General features: G+C 32.6%; 1 protein-coding gene across 2 annotated transcripts in view; it reads left to right on the top strand.

Annotated features, from left to right (window-relative positions):
• Positions 1 to 14,565, top strand: part of KLHL1 (kelch like family member 1) — a 446,132-nt gene that overhangs the window by 198,100 nt on the left and 233,467 nt on the right. For both annotated transcript variants that reach the window (XM_030922205.1, XM_030922204.1), the window contains one exon: positions 4,633 to 4,829. In XM_030922205.1, the coding sequence (XP_030778065.1) occupies positions 4,633 to 4,829 (197 nt within the window). The remainder of the gene's footprint in view (positions 1 to 4,632; positions 4,830 to 14,565) is intronic.

Below are 14,565 nucleotides of genomic sequence, written 5' to 3'. Positions count from 1 at the left end.
GCTTTAGATTTCTCTACTGTCTTCCTTTCAGTGAAAGTCATAAATAAAACATAATAGTCTTTTTTACCTATTAAGCATGTTGTCATATTTGAAAGCAAAGGTATCTATCACCCAACAGATCATTCTTTAATTATAAAAAAATTATATGAAGGAATCTGTAAGATACTGCCTAAAACATTCTATGACACTTAAAGCCACCAAAAATAGGGCACACTGACATCATGAGCCTCTTGATCATGATGGAGAAAGGCAAGAGATCACCTATATGGTGCCCCTGCAAAAAAAAAAAGAGAAAGAAAAAGAAAAAAACCACTATAATCTAATAAAGGGGAAATAATGTAAGTACAAAAGGAAGGATTCTATGAAAAAACTAGTATTGGTTCTTCACCAACATAAATATTATAGATGAAAAAATGTCAGGGGAACAGTTCTAGATAAAAGGAATCTAAAGGAACACCACAAGTAAATGTAATGTATAATCCTTGATGAGATCTTGAATTAAAAAAAGTAAATAAAGTTACACAGAAAACTATTTGAATATTTGGGGAAGTGTATGTCATAGCAAATATGTCAATTTCATATGTGATAATTATATTGTCACTCCATTGGAGAATACCTTTATTCTTAGATGATGCATACTGAAGCATTTAGGGGTGACATGTGATGGCTGAAAGTAGCTCTCTACTAATTTTGCAGCTACAACATAAATACAAACATACACATACATATGGCAAAATATTAACACTGGGTGAAGCCAGATAAAGGGTATATGGGTGGGTTTTGCAAATTATTATAGGTTTAAAAATTTTCAGAAAACAAAATTTGGTATGGAAAACAATAGTTATTATGCATAAAGGACTTTCTTAATAAATATTCTGTCCAAAAGTTTTGAAAGTAGATAACATTTTTATTATGTCATAAAACTATTCATGTTGAAAAGGAGAAATCTAAGAAAAAATGACAGTAACATCACAAAGTTAAAAAATATCCACAAATTGGCAATAATATACTTTTAAATTTCAATTAAATAACAGCATAATTATAGTTAGATAAAATTACATTTTTCCTAAAGTCTTATAGTCAAATTTCAAATTTAGTGCAACTTGCCTTCCAAGTTCACACATAAACTAAGATAATCCTTATATGTAGGCACTAATGTCTGACATTGATTATTAAAAGCTGCAATGTAGGCTTTACTAAGGCTATATATATATATATATATAATATTATATATATATATAAATGAAAATATAAATGAAACAATTCAAACTTTAGTCAAATTTAGAAGACTCAGAAAAATGAATAAAACAGGATGTTATTTTCTCGGGTTTAAAATTCTTAAGATTTTCCTTTTAGAATAGTTTCAGTAAGATGGGCACCAACTCTTCTTTGAATGTCTGATAGAATTGAGCTTTGACTCCCTCTGGTCCTGGAATTTTGGGGGAGTTTTTTTTGTTTTGTTTTGTTTTGTTTTGTTTTGTTTTACTGTTTCAATCTCAGTAGTTGATAATGATCTGTTCAGAGTTTTTATTTCTTCCTGATTTAATCTAGGAGGATTATGTATTTCCACGGATTTATTCATCATCTCTAGATTTTCTATTTCATGCACAAAAGGTGTTCATAGCAGCCTTGAATGATCCTTTGTGTTTCTGTAGTATCAGTTGTAATGATGTCTCCCATTCATTTTTAATTGCGGTTATTTGGATCGTCTCTCTTATGTTCTTGGTTAATTTCACTAACGATGTTTTTTTTTTTTTTTTTTTTTTGAGACGGAGTCTTGCTCTGTCGCCCAGGTTGGAGTGCAGTGGAGTGATCTCTGCTCACTGCAAACTCCACCTCCCAGGTTCACGCCGTTCTCCTGCCTCAGCCTCCCCAGTAACTGGGACTACAGGCACCCGCCACCACGCCCGGCTAATTTTTTGTATTTTTAGTAGAGACGGGGTTTCACCGTGTAAGCCAGGATGGTCTGGATCTCCTGACCTCGTGATCCACCCGCCTGGGCCTCCCAAAGTGCTGGGATTATAGGCATGAGCCACCGCGCCCGGCCACAATTTTCTTTATCTTTTCAAAGAACCAGGTTTTTGTTTCATTTATCTTTTGAATTGCTTTTGTTTATTTGTTTTAATTTCATTTAGCTCTGCTCTGATCTTTGTTATTTATTCTCTTCTGCTGTATTTGGGACTGGTTTGTTCTTGTTTCTCTAGTTGCCTGAGGTGTGACCCTAGATTCTCTATTTGTGCTCTTTCAGACTTTTTGATATAGCACTTATTGCTGTAAATTTTCCTCTTAGCATCACTTTTACCTTATACCACAGGTTTTGATAAGCTGTGTCATTATTATCATTCAGATCAAAGAATTTTTTAAATTTCCATCTTGATTTCATCATTGACCCTAAGATCATTCAAGAGCAGATTATTAATTTCCATGTATTTGAGGTTTCCTTTTGGAATTAATTTTGAATTTTATTCCACTGTAGTCTGAGAGGATACTTGATACAATTTTGATTTTCTTAAATTGACTGAGACTTTTTCCTGGTCTATCTTGGAGAATGTTCCATGTGTTGATGAAAAGAACATATATCCTGCAGTTTAGGGGCAGAATGTTCTGTAAATATTTGTTAAATCCATTTGTTTTAGGGTATAGTTTAGGTCCATTGTTTCTTTGTTGACGTTCTGTCAACAAAGACCAATTATTCTTAGGTTTAGCCATTTAACATATTTCAATATTTCTTGGAGGCTTTGTTAATTTTTAAAAAATTCATTTTTCTTTGGCTTCATCTGATTGGGTTAATTTGGAATTCAGAGCATAAATGCATATTTTGGGTTGATTACGATTAAAATGAAATTATAGTAAAGATACAGTAAGACTTGAAGAACTTAATAATGAAGACAAAATGTAAATATTATTAAAATCTCTAAACAATCTTTGTGTCAAAACTGCTGTTTATGAATGTATTAAAATTCTGTGATATCAATAGTTCCCATGGGAGAAATTTCTAGAAGTAAAGGTTGGATAAATTATTACAAAGTGATGAGTAAACAGTATGTTAGATATGTCAAAGGAATTAGACATGAATTCGAATCTTTATTGAAGTTAAAAAAATAAGGTTATACAAAAAAGTAGATATGCTAAAGAGAATTAGTAAATGCAAAATATGAAAAACTTACAGACATAAAAGAGAGAGAAAATTCAGTGTACCCCTAAGGAATAGACTGTAAGAGAAAATGGAGGAAGCAAAGGTAGAGGTGAAGAATGATTTAAATAAAAACAGGAATAATTTCCAGCATTAGTGAAAGTGCATATATTCATATTCAGTAAGATCAGTGATTTCTAATAAAAATTAATAAAAAATTATAGTCCTTAAAAATCCTATTAATATTACTGCATATTGCTTATTAATAAAATGTATACTTAGAAATCATTATCTAATTAGACAATCCACTTAAAGTTTAATTTTATAATATAGAACAGAAGACAAAAATAAACAACATATAATATGAAAAGGTTTACATAATTACAGTTACTGACTAATTAGAATACACTTCCTATGTGTCTTCCATTCACTTGGGTTTTATTAACTCCTGTAATTAGCTGTTATAAGAGAAGGAGAGAAGATGCACATCATAATTTCCTTGGTCTGGTGGTAAAACACATCCTGCTCCTCATGATCCATTGACAAGAGCTTGTTAGATGTCACATCTAACTCAAGAGAAATGTAGTCTGACCCTATGTTCAGGAAAAAAAAAAAAAAAAAAAAAAAAAAAATGACTGGAGATATTTGTCATGAAGAACTAGTAGGCTGTGCCAGAAAAGTGGACTAAAACAGTTCTGAGATTGTATAACTTGTAAAACTCACTCAGATACAGATAGTAAATCTAAATGATAATAAAACCATTGAACACATCATATTACTAATTAAAATGTAACTCCAGATGGTTAAGTCCATAAAACTTCAAAGGTAAGCTCTATAAACATTTGACAAACAGATCCCTTTAAAAAAAAATTATTCTGGATATTAGAAAAACAGAGGAAACACTAAAGCACTAAAGAGTTTTTGTTTGTTTGTTTGTTTTTGTTTTTGTTTTTTGTCTTTAAGATAAAAGGGGAAAGAAAAACAAAGAAAAAATTAAAAACCAAAATTATAGACAATTTTAAACATGAGTGCAGTGGGTTAAATACAGTACTACCAACCTGCAACACATGCATTTATAAATGTACGTACATGTATTAATTGTCCACAAATAGATATTTTATATTCAGATACAATTATATACCTTGTCAGATACTTAGAAAATCTCTGCTCTCCTAAGTTTGTAGGCATATATTCTGCACCTTATTTTTCTCTCTATTTTCCTTATTTCACAATCAAAGGAAGAACTACCATTTCTGCTAGTATACAGATGTATTGATTGAAACTGCATTTCTATCTACTGAGTGATTTTGAATATTACGTGAAACACGAAATGCAAAATTCTTAAAACAATTGGTGACCTTTACCGAGTTATATTTATCTTGATTATCAATCTCAGTTTAGATCTGTTCTAGAAAATTGTCCTAATGTTTTGAGTAATATTATGATACATATTATTTCATGTTTTAAAAAGTTTCATAATTATCTTTGCTTATGTTTAGGCTGCTTGGAATTAAAAGAGGACACCATTGAGAACCTTCTTGCTGCAGCATGCCTTCTTCAGCTTCCACAGGTGGTGGAAGTGTGCTGCCACTTCCTCATGAAGCTTTTGCATCCATCTAACTGTTTAGGAATTCGAGCCTTCGCAGATGCTCAAGGATGCATTGAATTAATGAAGGTGGCCCACAGCTACACAATGGTAAGGAAACTTAATCTTTTAATAATGGAGACATACTCTACGTTATTAGAGGTAAAAATAATTACTGTCATGGCATTAGCAAGATTTTTAAGTTTAAAATGAGTTTTCTATGCTTGGCACATTTTTTATTATGAACTATAGTGTACCATAATGTATATTCTAATTTTAAAAAACACATTCTATACTGGATTTATTGTTCTTTTGTGGATTTATTTTTTATTTCATTTTACATTTATTGGTTTATTATAAAAGATATTGCAAAGGATACAGATGAAGAGATGTGTAGGGTGAGGTATGAGGAGAGGGGTGCACAGGCTCCAGGCTGTCCCTAGGCACACCACCCTCCAGCAACCTCCACGTGTTGCAATAGGGAAGCTTCTTTATGGCTTTATGCACACTTAACAGGCAATACAGATAGATAGATAGATAGGCAGATAGATAGATAGATAGATAGATAGATAGATAGATAGATAGATAGATAGATAGATAGATAGATAATTAATAAAGCTATTTAAACCGATTTTCAAAATTTCCCCGGGCATATATACCTTTGTACATTCACTTCCACAGCTTCCCTTTTATACACTTTTTCCACATTTTTCAAACCTCTCCATCACAGCATATTATATTGAGTGTGGCTATGCCAGTATGATTTTATGGAAAAAATTTAAGCCTATTTTATATGTTTTCCCTTTTATTCCCTGTGTGTGTGTGTGTGTGTGTGTGTGTGTGTGTGTGTGTGTGTGTGGATGTGCATATTTAACAGCTTTATAGAGAATCTAAAAGTCATTTCAATTGTACAGTTTAAATTTGTGTACTTTATAGCATGGAATTTTTAAAATATTAGTTCCATTCTAGGATAAAATAACCAGTTATAAGTCTCATACCCATCCTATTAACCTATCCTAGAAATAATCATTCTAAAAGCACTTAATAGAGTGAGTGCCTGGCAGAGAGGCCCTATATCAATGCTACCCATTTTTACTGTGATATTATTATTAATATTACTAATGTTTTCATTGTTATTATTGAAACAACCAATAAAGTCTTATGGAAATTTTTCTGTCCAACTCAAAGAAAGAATTAAAATGAGATAAATATTGTTAAGCTTTATGGTTGCTATTTATTTCAAATTGAACACTTTTTCTAATCACCAATGAGTCAATCACTTAAAAGTATTCTGATTGCCATTTTGAAACACAGTTTCAAAATTATTTTCTTTTTCCTTTTTAATCCTTTAAGCAGATTACTAAATTAAATGAAAATATAGAAATAAAAGGAAGAAGATACACGATTTGTAATTCTATTGTCAAATGCCTTCTTTAGAAGTTTTCCATGACAGACACGATGCTACCTTTGAAATTATATGAACCATAGCAAATCAAGGTAAACAAATAATTCATCAACCAAAATATCAAAGTCCAACTGCCACCGTTTAATTAGGCACATTTCATTACCTTTAGGAGCTCCTGGCTTAACTAAGCCAAAGAACAATATGCCTCCATATCCAGAGGGATAATGGTCCCTTCTGGTCTAATTTCAAATTATTAATTTAGTAATGAAAATGTTTTCCTTGCAGCTGCTTAGACTGTTCTGCAATTTATCACACAATAGTAACACATTTTTTTCTTCAGAGACTTTAAAATGTATGCTTCATGGGAAAATATATTTAAAACAGAAATATAGAAGATTTCTAAGGGACTCAACATTCTGAATGATTCTATATTAATTTATTTCTTAGACTGTGACATATAATATCTGCTGAAATTTAAATGATTTTGGATTATTTTGAAAATCTGGTGCTCTGGTATTCTATAGATGTTTACAGTAACTATTTTAGAGAAAAATTACTGACCAGTTTTCTTCCCAGATCTATATTGTCCCTTCAGTTCCAGCAGTTTAAAATGAGTGGTTTGCATCTGATAATGTGATTTCTCATCACATATTTGCCTCTGATCCTTGTCCAATCAGGCATATGTTCTCATCTAATCTACCCAATCTGTGCTTTGAAAGCAAACATATTGTGCTGTGTTTTTTTGTTTTTTGTTTTGTTTTGGTTTTTGTTGTTGTTTTCGCCTTAACTGCTTTAACAGCAAATCATTCCATTTATACTACTGCATGCAGAATAGAATTAACTTCTCTCTTGACTGTAATTATTTGTCTGATTTCTTAATACATAAGTAATACTTCTAAAATTTTTAAATTTCTTGCCCAAACTCTTTAGATATAAACTTGATCTTCAGAGACCAAAGGTCTGGTCTACCTAGAACTTAATTTGCTGCCTATATTTCTCTTCTTCATTATTTATCATCTTTCCTTTGGCAATTTCACTTATGTATTTAGCTTCAGCTACTGATTTTGTGCAAATAATTCCAAAATCTTTCGGGAAGGTGATCCAGCTTGGCAATGAATCATGTGCAAAATACTGGAGAATTTTGATTGCAAGCTCCATATCAGGTAGAAGTGTAAAATTAATTCTGAAACATTAATGTAACTATGTCTGCATGAATATAGGGATAGTGCCAAAATAACATCACTGAAGGAAACAGTCTCATTGTACTCTTAGATTACATTATGAAACCTATGCTTAATTCTGGATATAACATTTTAAAAACAATTGAGAGTGGCAAACAGAAACAGATTAGAATAACAAGAATAGTAAATTTTATGTGATTGTGTACTATAAAGAAAAGTTGAAAAAATAGCTGCCTATGCCAGACTAAAATTAAGGCATAACAATGGCTGTCATGTATTTAATAGAATGGACTTGTGTTTAAAGCAGTGGTGTTTAAGTGTTTCTCATTCTGTTTTAAAATTTATTTTACTAATGCAATTATCTGTTCAAATTAAATATTATACCAAAGTATCATTTTAGAATTGATCTGCTTTGGGTAAAGATGGACAGAAAGTCCAGAGTCTACTTCCATCTCCCGATCTTTCCTTGCCTGTTGAGTTTATTTCCACTGATCAGCATTGCTACTTCCCTCCAAAGTCAGCTCTGCCTTTTGGAGGACACACGTGGAACATTTTTATCCAGCAATCCTTTCTCTAGACGGTTCTGGGTTAGAACTTACCAATAAGAGGCATTCATGTAAGATATGAAAGCTAGAAGAGAAGCAGCAGCCATTATTCTCCACAGGCAGTTGCAGGAAGATGTGTAGGCAAATGGAAAAGTAAAATAACTTACAAGCGAGTTATCAAAGCTATTTACCCCACTCTTGTAGGCTGACACCATTGTTGGAAGGCCTCTGGAGGTCCTTGAGGAATGCAGTGTCTTTGCAGAGTGCTTTTGAGAAAATTCCTGTTGAAATCAAGTTTGAAATCTTTAGTAGAAACTTCCCTGACCTTCATAGTTTTTTCAATGGTTGTTTAAACCTTCAATTCTCTATTCATATCTTTTAAACTTAGAACATTGAGTGTTTCATTTTCTTAATTCCAAAAAATATTCAGAATATACCCCAACATAGCATGTATGTTCAATCTCCATATATATATACACATATATGTATATATGTGTGTGTGTATGTGTGTATATATATATATATATATATATATATATATATATATATATTTTTTTTTTTTTTTTTTTTTTTTTTTTTTGAGACAGAGTATCACTCTGTCGCCTAGGCTGGAATGTAGTGGCGTGATCTCAGCTCACTGCAACCTCCGCCTCCCAGGTTCAAGCAATTCTCCTGTCCCAGCCTCTCAAGTACCTGGGACTACAGGCGCTTGTCCCCACACCTGGCTAATTTTGTATTTTTAGTAGAGATGGGGTTTTACCTTGTTGGTCAGGCTGGTCTCGAACTCCTGATCTTAGGTGATCCTCCCACCTTGACCTCCCAAAGTGCTAGGATTATAAGCGTGAGTCATCACGCCTGGCTTTCATATTCTGATATACATAGTCCTCCATACCTAGCTTCTAAGCTGCTACCCAGGCATTTTTTCTCAATATTAGATGCAGTTGCTCTCATTCCTGCTAAATATGTGTTGTATAGTTCCTATACTGTATAGTATAGTTACTTAACTCAGATATTTCTCTTGTTGGAATCATTATCAAATTCTGAATAATCCCTCCCTGTTTCTAGTTCAAGTTCATTCATGCCAAATAAATATCTTTAAACTTCTCATGGTATTACCTCTCACAATTGAAATCTTAGTATTCCTTTCTTTAGGATTGTGTGATATCACATAAACTTTCTTATACAATTAATTATTTTTATTTATTTGTGACTAGTCTTTACAAATACATTGCAAATTTCCTTATGACAAGAGAAGAAGCCTTATCCGTTGAATTTTTTTACTCCATCAAAGTGTCTAGTATCTTGTAATACGTTTATCAATTCCCTGTTTCCCTTGGGTACTTTTGTAGAGCTTTCTTTAATGTACTCATTCAACAAGACTACAAGTGTGTGCCTTTGACATTTTTTTAAATCACATTTTCTGCTATGATTTTCCCTGTTCTTACAGTTCTAGCCACATTGACCTTCTTACTGTTTTTTTACGACACTAAGCATAACTTCACTTGTGGAGTTTTGTGCTTTTTCTTTCTTCCCTCTGATGGAAATACTCTTCTGCCAAATTCTGTTTCTTCTCTACCTCATTCAGATCTCTGTCAAATGTTACTTCCATAGAGACCCATTCTCTGAAAACTCCATGTGATGTGCCAGTACCTTCAAAATTCTCTATTCCCTTACACACCTTTATATTTTTTAGAGTACTTATTTAGTTCCTGGTTTTACAATATATATTTGTTTTTGTTTTTGTTGTCTACCTGCCCGATTAATATATAGTAGCTTCTTGGTAACATTAAAAAACACTTTTGTAACATAAGTGCCTAGATAAATCTCCATATATACTACTAATTACTAAATGAATAAGGGAAGGTATAGTGACTATTCACTACTATGTACCAAGTTCCCTGGGCACTACCAGTAGGTGGCATAGGGAATGCAATAGTGAACAAAATAGAAATGATATTGCCCTTAGAGTCAAGGTTAATATATTGAATGAAAACAAATTATCATTACAAATTATAACTATTTATGCCTATATATGTGTGTATGAATAAATGTGTGTGTATATATGTGTGTGTGTGTGTGTGTATATATATGCACACACATTTATACATACACACATATATAGGCATAAATATATATATATATATATATATATCGTGTGTGTATATACATGTGTGTGTATATATACACACACACATTTATACATTCACACATATATAGGCATATATATATACACACACACATACACGCACCGTGTGTGTGTACATATATATGTATATATATGTGTGTGTGTGTGTGCGCGCGCGCGCCAGGCGTGGTGGCGGGCGCCTGTAGTCCCAACTACTTGGGAGGCAGAGGCAGGAGAATGGTGTGAAACCGAGAGGCGGAGCTTACAGTGAGCCGAGATCGAGCCACTGCACTCCAGCCTGGGCGACAGAGAAAGACTCCATATCAGGGGAAACAAACAAATATATATATAGCAATGGGAGCTCTCCCATAAACCAGAAAAATACTCTTTAAATAAGTGAAGTTTATATGAATTGTAAAAAATGAGGTAGAATTAGTCAGGCGTAGATTTGGTTAAAAATGTTCATAACAGAAGAAAATGGATGTGCCAATGATCTGAAGTGGGAAGACGATCGTTCTGCTTAATGAAATTCAAGGTAGATGGGCTGGTGGAGAGGGACAAGAAGAAAGATAGTTTATGAGGCTGGAGATTTAGGCAGAATCAATTGTGCAGGGTTATGGAAACTTTGTAAGGAGTTGGGGATTTATCTGGAGTATAGTAAAATGCCATTGAACATTTTGAACAAGCAAGGACCAAGGTTTAATTTTAAGGTGAGTCATCAGACTGACATAAAAGGAAGGCAAGAAGAGAAACTAAGAATAGAGATTAGTATACCCTAGAGGTGTATACACCCACTCACATGTTTATAATGATAAATTACCATTATAAATGACTATTACATATGCCTATATATGTATGTATGTATACGTGTGTGTATACATATATGGTAAATTTTACAAAGAAAAATTATAAGGTGTAATATAAGATGTGATATATACTCACATCCACATATTAGGAGAGTGTAAAAGAAGAAAGAGAGTGAGGTAACGCTACCTTCTGCCATTGTGCTTGGCACATAAGCAGCAGCTTTACTGATGGCAAGTCTTACCACTGATGGTGCTGGTGAGGGCACATGTAAAGTTTAAAATATTGTCCTATTGCCACTGTATTCTAGGTGTTAGATATATTCATTAAATTTACTCTTTTCAAAATCCCTGCAAGGCAAGTGTTATATACATTTTAAAAACAGTAAAACTGTGATTCAGGGATATTAAATAATTTACTCAGGATCAATAGATAGACATGCTAGAATGCGATAGTAAACCCAGGGCTATCTCACTACAGATTTCATGCCCTATTCAATATGCTAATGAATATACCGTGATTACATATTGCCCATAATATTAGTGAGGTTTCTGATACCCAGACACAAAATGTGAATTACTTCAGACAAATGGATATTACAAACCTGAAAGAGAAATGAGACCAAATCACTTTATGATTTTTTATCAGATATTTTTTTCTCCCCTTCTCTGTTTTCTGTCCAGTGCTACCAGTATGACTTAGAGCATTTCATTAAGTTTAGGCTGGAGGCAGAGGCAGTGGCACTAGGACTAATTAGAGGCTACCTTGTTCATAAGTATCTTTGAAGAGTGGAAGACTCATACCTGCAGCATAAAGCCTTCCAGAGTCAGTGTAAGAATAGCTGCCCTTTCAGAATCTTGGTAGCACTAAAAACATGCTGCACATCCTTCACTTGTCCTTCAGAGACACTGGAAAAAATACTTGAGAGAAAGAACAAACCATATAAATGTGTTTTGTGATCATGGTTTTAAAATATCTGACATGTTTCATTATTTCTAGCTAGCTACATGCTTTTAATCTTAACCAATAACCCTGCTAATAAACCATAAATTACAGTTTGCCTTAGAAGAATATTTGGAGTGTAACTTTAAATATTCTTGTTTTATAAGTCATAAAAATTAAGTTTACTTCATTTACATTTTTCTCAAGACTACTACATGATACATTAGTACTAAATGATTTTTAATGTTATCTCTTTTCTTTTATTTAACATTTTGTGTTACTCCTTTCAGTGTCTCACATGCCCACGTGGTCTTAGTAACAAGTTATATACAATTGACAAGTTGAAAATTATCAAAATTTGGCTTTCAGCATGTCTTTGTAAATATATACGAAATGAAAAGGTCAGGGTGAGTATAATGAGTGTTTAAGGGACAATGACTGGTGATGTCTAATGTTCGAAAGGACTGAGTAAAAATATGGCAGACTGGGTACGAAGAAAATTTCTCTTCCTCTCTTTTTGTTTTCGTATTTCTTAACATTCTTTGTCCCTGAATTAGATGGATAGCTCTTTCTTTCATGGTTTTCAAAATCAAATCCATTAACACATCAATTGCTACCCATTATGTACTTTAGATCCCTAGAACTTATTCACTATTCTTTACAGGCAGTGTGTTACAAATTGGAGTCATTGGTAAAATCATTGTCCTTATTGGCATAGTTTTATTTTATTTTATTTGTTCCACTGAGCTTCAATTTCTAATACATTGAGATAAGCACATAGCTATATCTCACATATAAAACTGCAATGCACACACACAAGCACAATTTATTAAAAATATCTCAGGTAGAGTAGGTTAAATTTTTTAAGAGCTGTCATAGGTCTCCAGCTGATGCTGTGACAACAATATAACTAACAAAGTTTTAAGAAGGAATACTAACATTTAAAAATATCCTGTAAACACACATTTAAACCTATAAGTGGTACCTAAATATTTAATGATTTCAGTCATTTAAGATGTAGTATTCCCTTCTGGATAAGAAATATTCTTACATTATTGAGTGATTCTAAAAGGACTTCTTAGGATATGTCAGAAGGAAGAAATGTCAGGGTCCTCCAGGGTCCTTTCAACTTATAAAGCACAGTCTTCCACAAATAAAATCAATAATTCACTTTTTTTAATGAGAAAATATCTGTTTTTATACATACAAAAATCCCCCTTTATTATAATAATTTGCCTATTATGAACCAATGTTGTAAAATATTTATATTTTCTGATCAGATAAAAATCAGTTATGCATAGAGCTAGACTGCATAAGACAACACACAGCTGTCCAGTAAACAGCCATATTCTTAATGCTTAGTATAGCACCTGTCTCATTTTAGGCACACAATAATGAATTTGAAAGAAGGAATATATAAATAAGTATTTTCACATATTAATAATTTGAAATATACAATTAGATATCATAATCTTAAAATATGAATATAAGTAATTTGTAGTAAAATATTTTCTCTGCATACTATAATAATTTAAAATATTTATTTTGTGCCTAATTTTATTTTGTACCTCCTCATTAGAAAATGTAATAAGAAATAAATGCATAACAAGATGTATCCATGATGATTAAAATTCATTAACTTTTGTTATTTATTTTAAAACTTTTTAACAGGCAACATAATTTCCCATCTAATTTGTATTCCTGTTTTTAAATTAAAATAAGTGTCATGGATCTATTTTCTATTCAATGTATACGTTCAATATTTTTGCTTATTTCAAATAAATGGTATCCTTAGTTAACTTTTCATTTCATTGAAGTATCACCATACTATTGAGGAACAAATATAAGATTTAGTGAACCAACAAAGAGGTCACATACTGAAGGAACCTATAATACTAAGCCAAATGTGTTATATTTTCCTATGATTGAAGATTATATAAAATAACACATCATAATAGAAAATTGCTGGATAATAGTAAGTAGAAAAGGACAAAACTTTGAATGGGATTCAAAGCCAGACCAATATACTTTAGGTTGAGGGTTTATTTCCAAAAAGCTGTCATGTTTAATGCAAGACAAAGTTAATTTGGGTAATGAGGTAATAGGGAAACTTTAGCTCAATTAAAATTATGTGATTTACAATTAGCAAAATGGGTGATATCTTTTTTTTTTATTATTATACTTTAAGTTCTAGGGTACATGTGCACAATGTGCAGGTTTGTTACATATGTATACAGGGGCCATGTTGCTGTTCTGCACCCATTAACTCGTCATTATATTAGGTATATCTCCTAATGCTATCCCTCCCACCCCTCCCCACATTAGGACCCCTTTCTGTGTCCAAGTGATGATCCCCTTCCTGTGTCCAAGTGATCTCATTGTTCAATTCCCACCTATGAGTGAGAACATGCGGTATTTGATTTTCTGTTCTTGCGATAGTTAGCTGAGAATGATGGTTTTCAGCTGCCTCCATGTCCTACAAAGGACACGAACTCATCCATTTTTATGGCTGCATAGTATTCCATGGTGCATATGTGCCACATTTTCTTAATCCAGTCTGTCACTCATGGACATTTGGGTTGATTCCAAGTCTTTGCTATTGTGAATAGTGCCACAATAAACATATGTGTGCATGTGTCTTTATAGCAGCATGACTTATAATCCTTTGGGTATATCCCCAGTAATGGGATGGCTGGGTCAAATGGTATTTCTAGTTCTAGATCCTTAAGGAAATGCCACACTGTTTTCCACAATGGCTGAACTAGTCTACAGTCCCACCAACAGTGTAATAGTGTTCCTATTTCTCCACATCCTCTCCAGCAATTGTTTTTTCCTGATTTTTTAA

This window comes from Rhinopithecus roxellana, chromosome 18 (genome assembly GCF_007565055.1).
Source record: "Rhinopithecus roxellana isolate Shanxi Qingling chromosome 18, ASM756505v1, whole genome shotgun sequence".
Taxonomy (NCBI): Eukaryota; Metazoa; Chordata; class Mammalia; order Primates; family Cercopithecidae; genus Rhinopithecus; species Rhinopithecus roxellana.
This window is presented reverse-complemented; position numbering and strand designations above follow the sequence as displayed.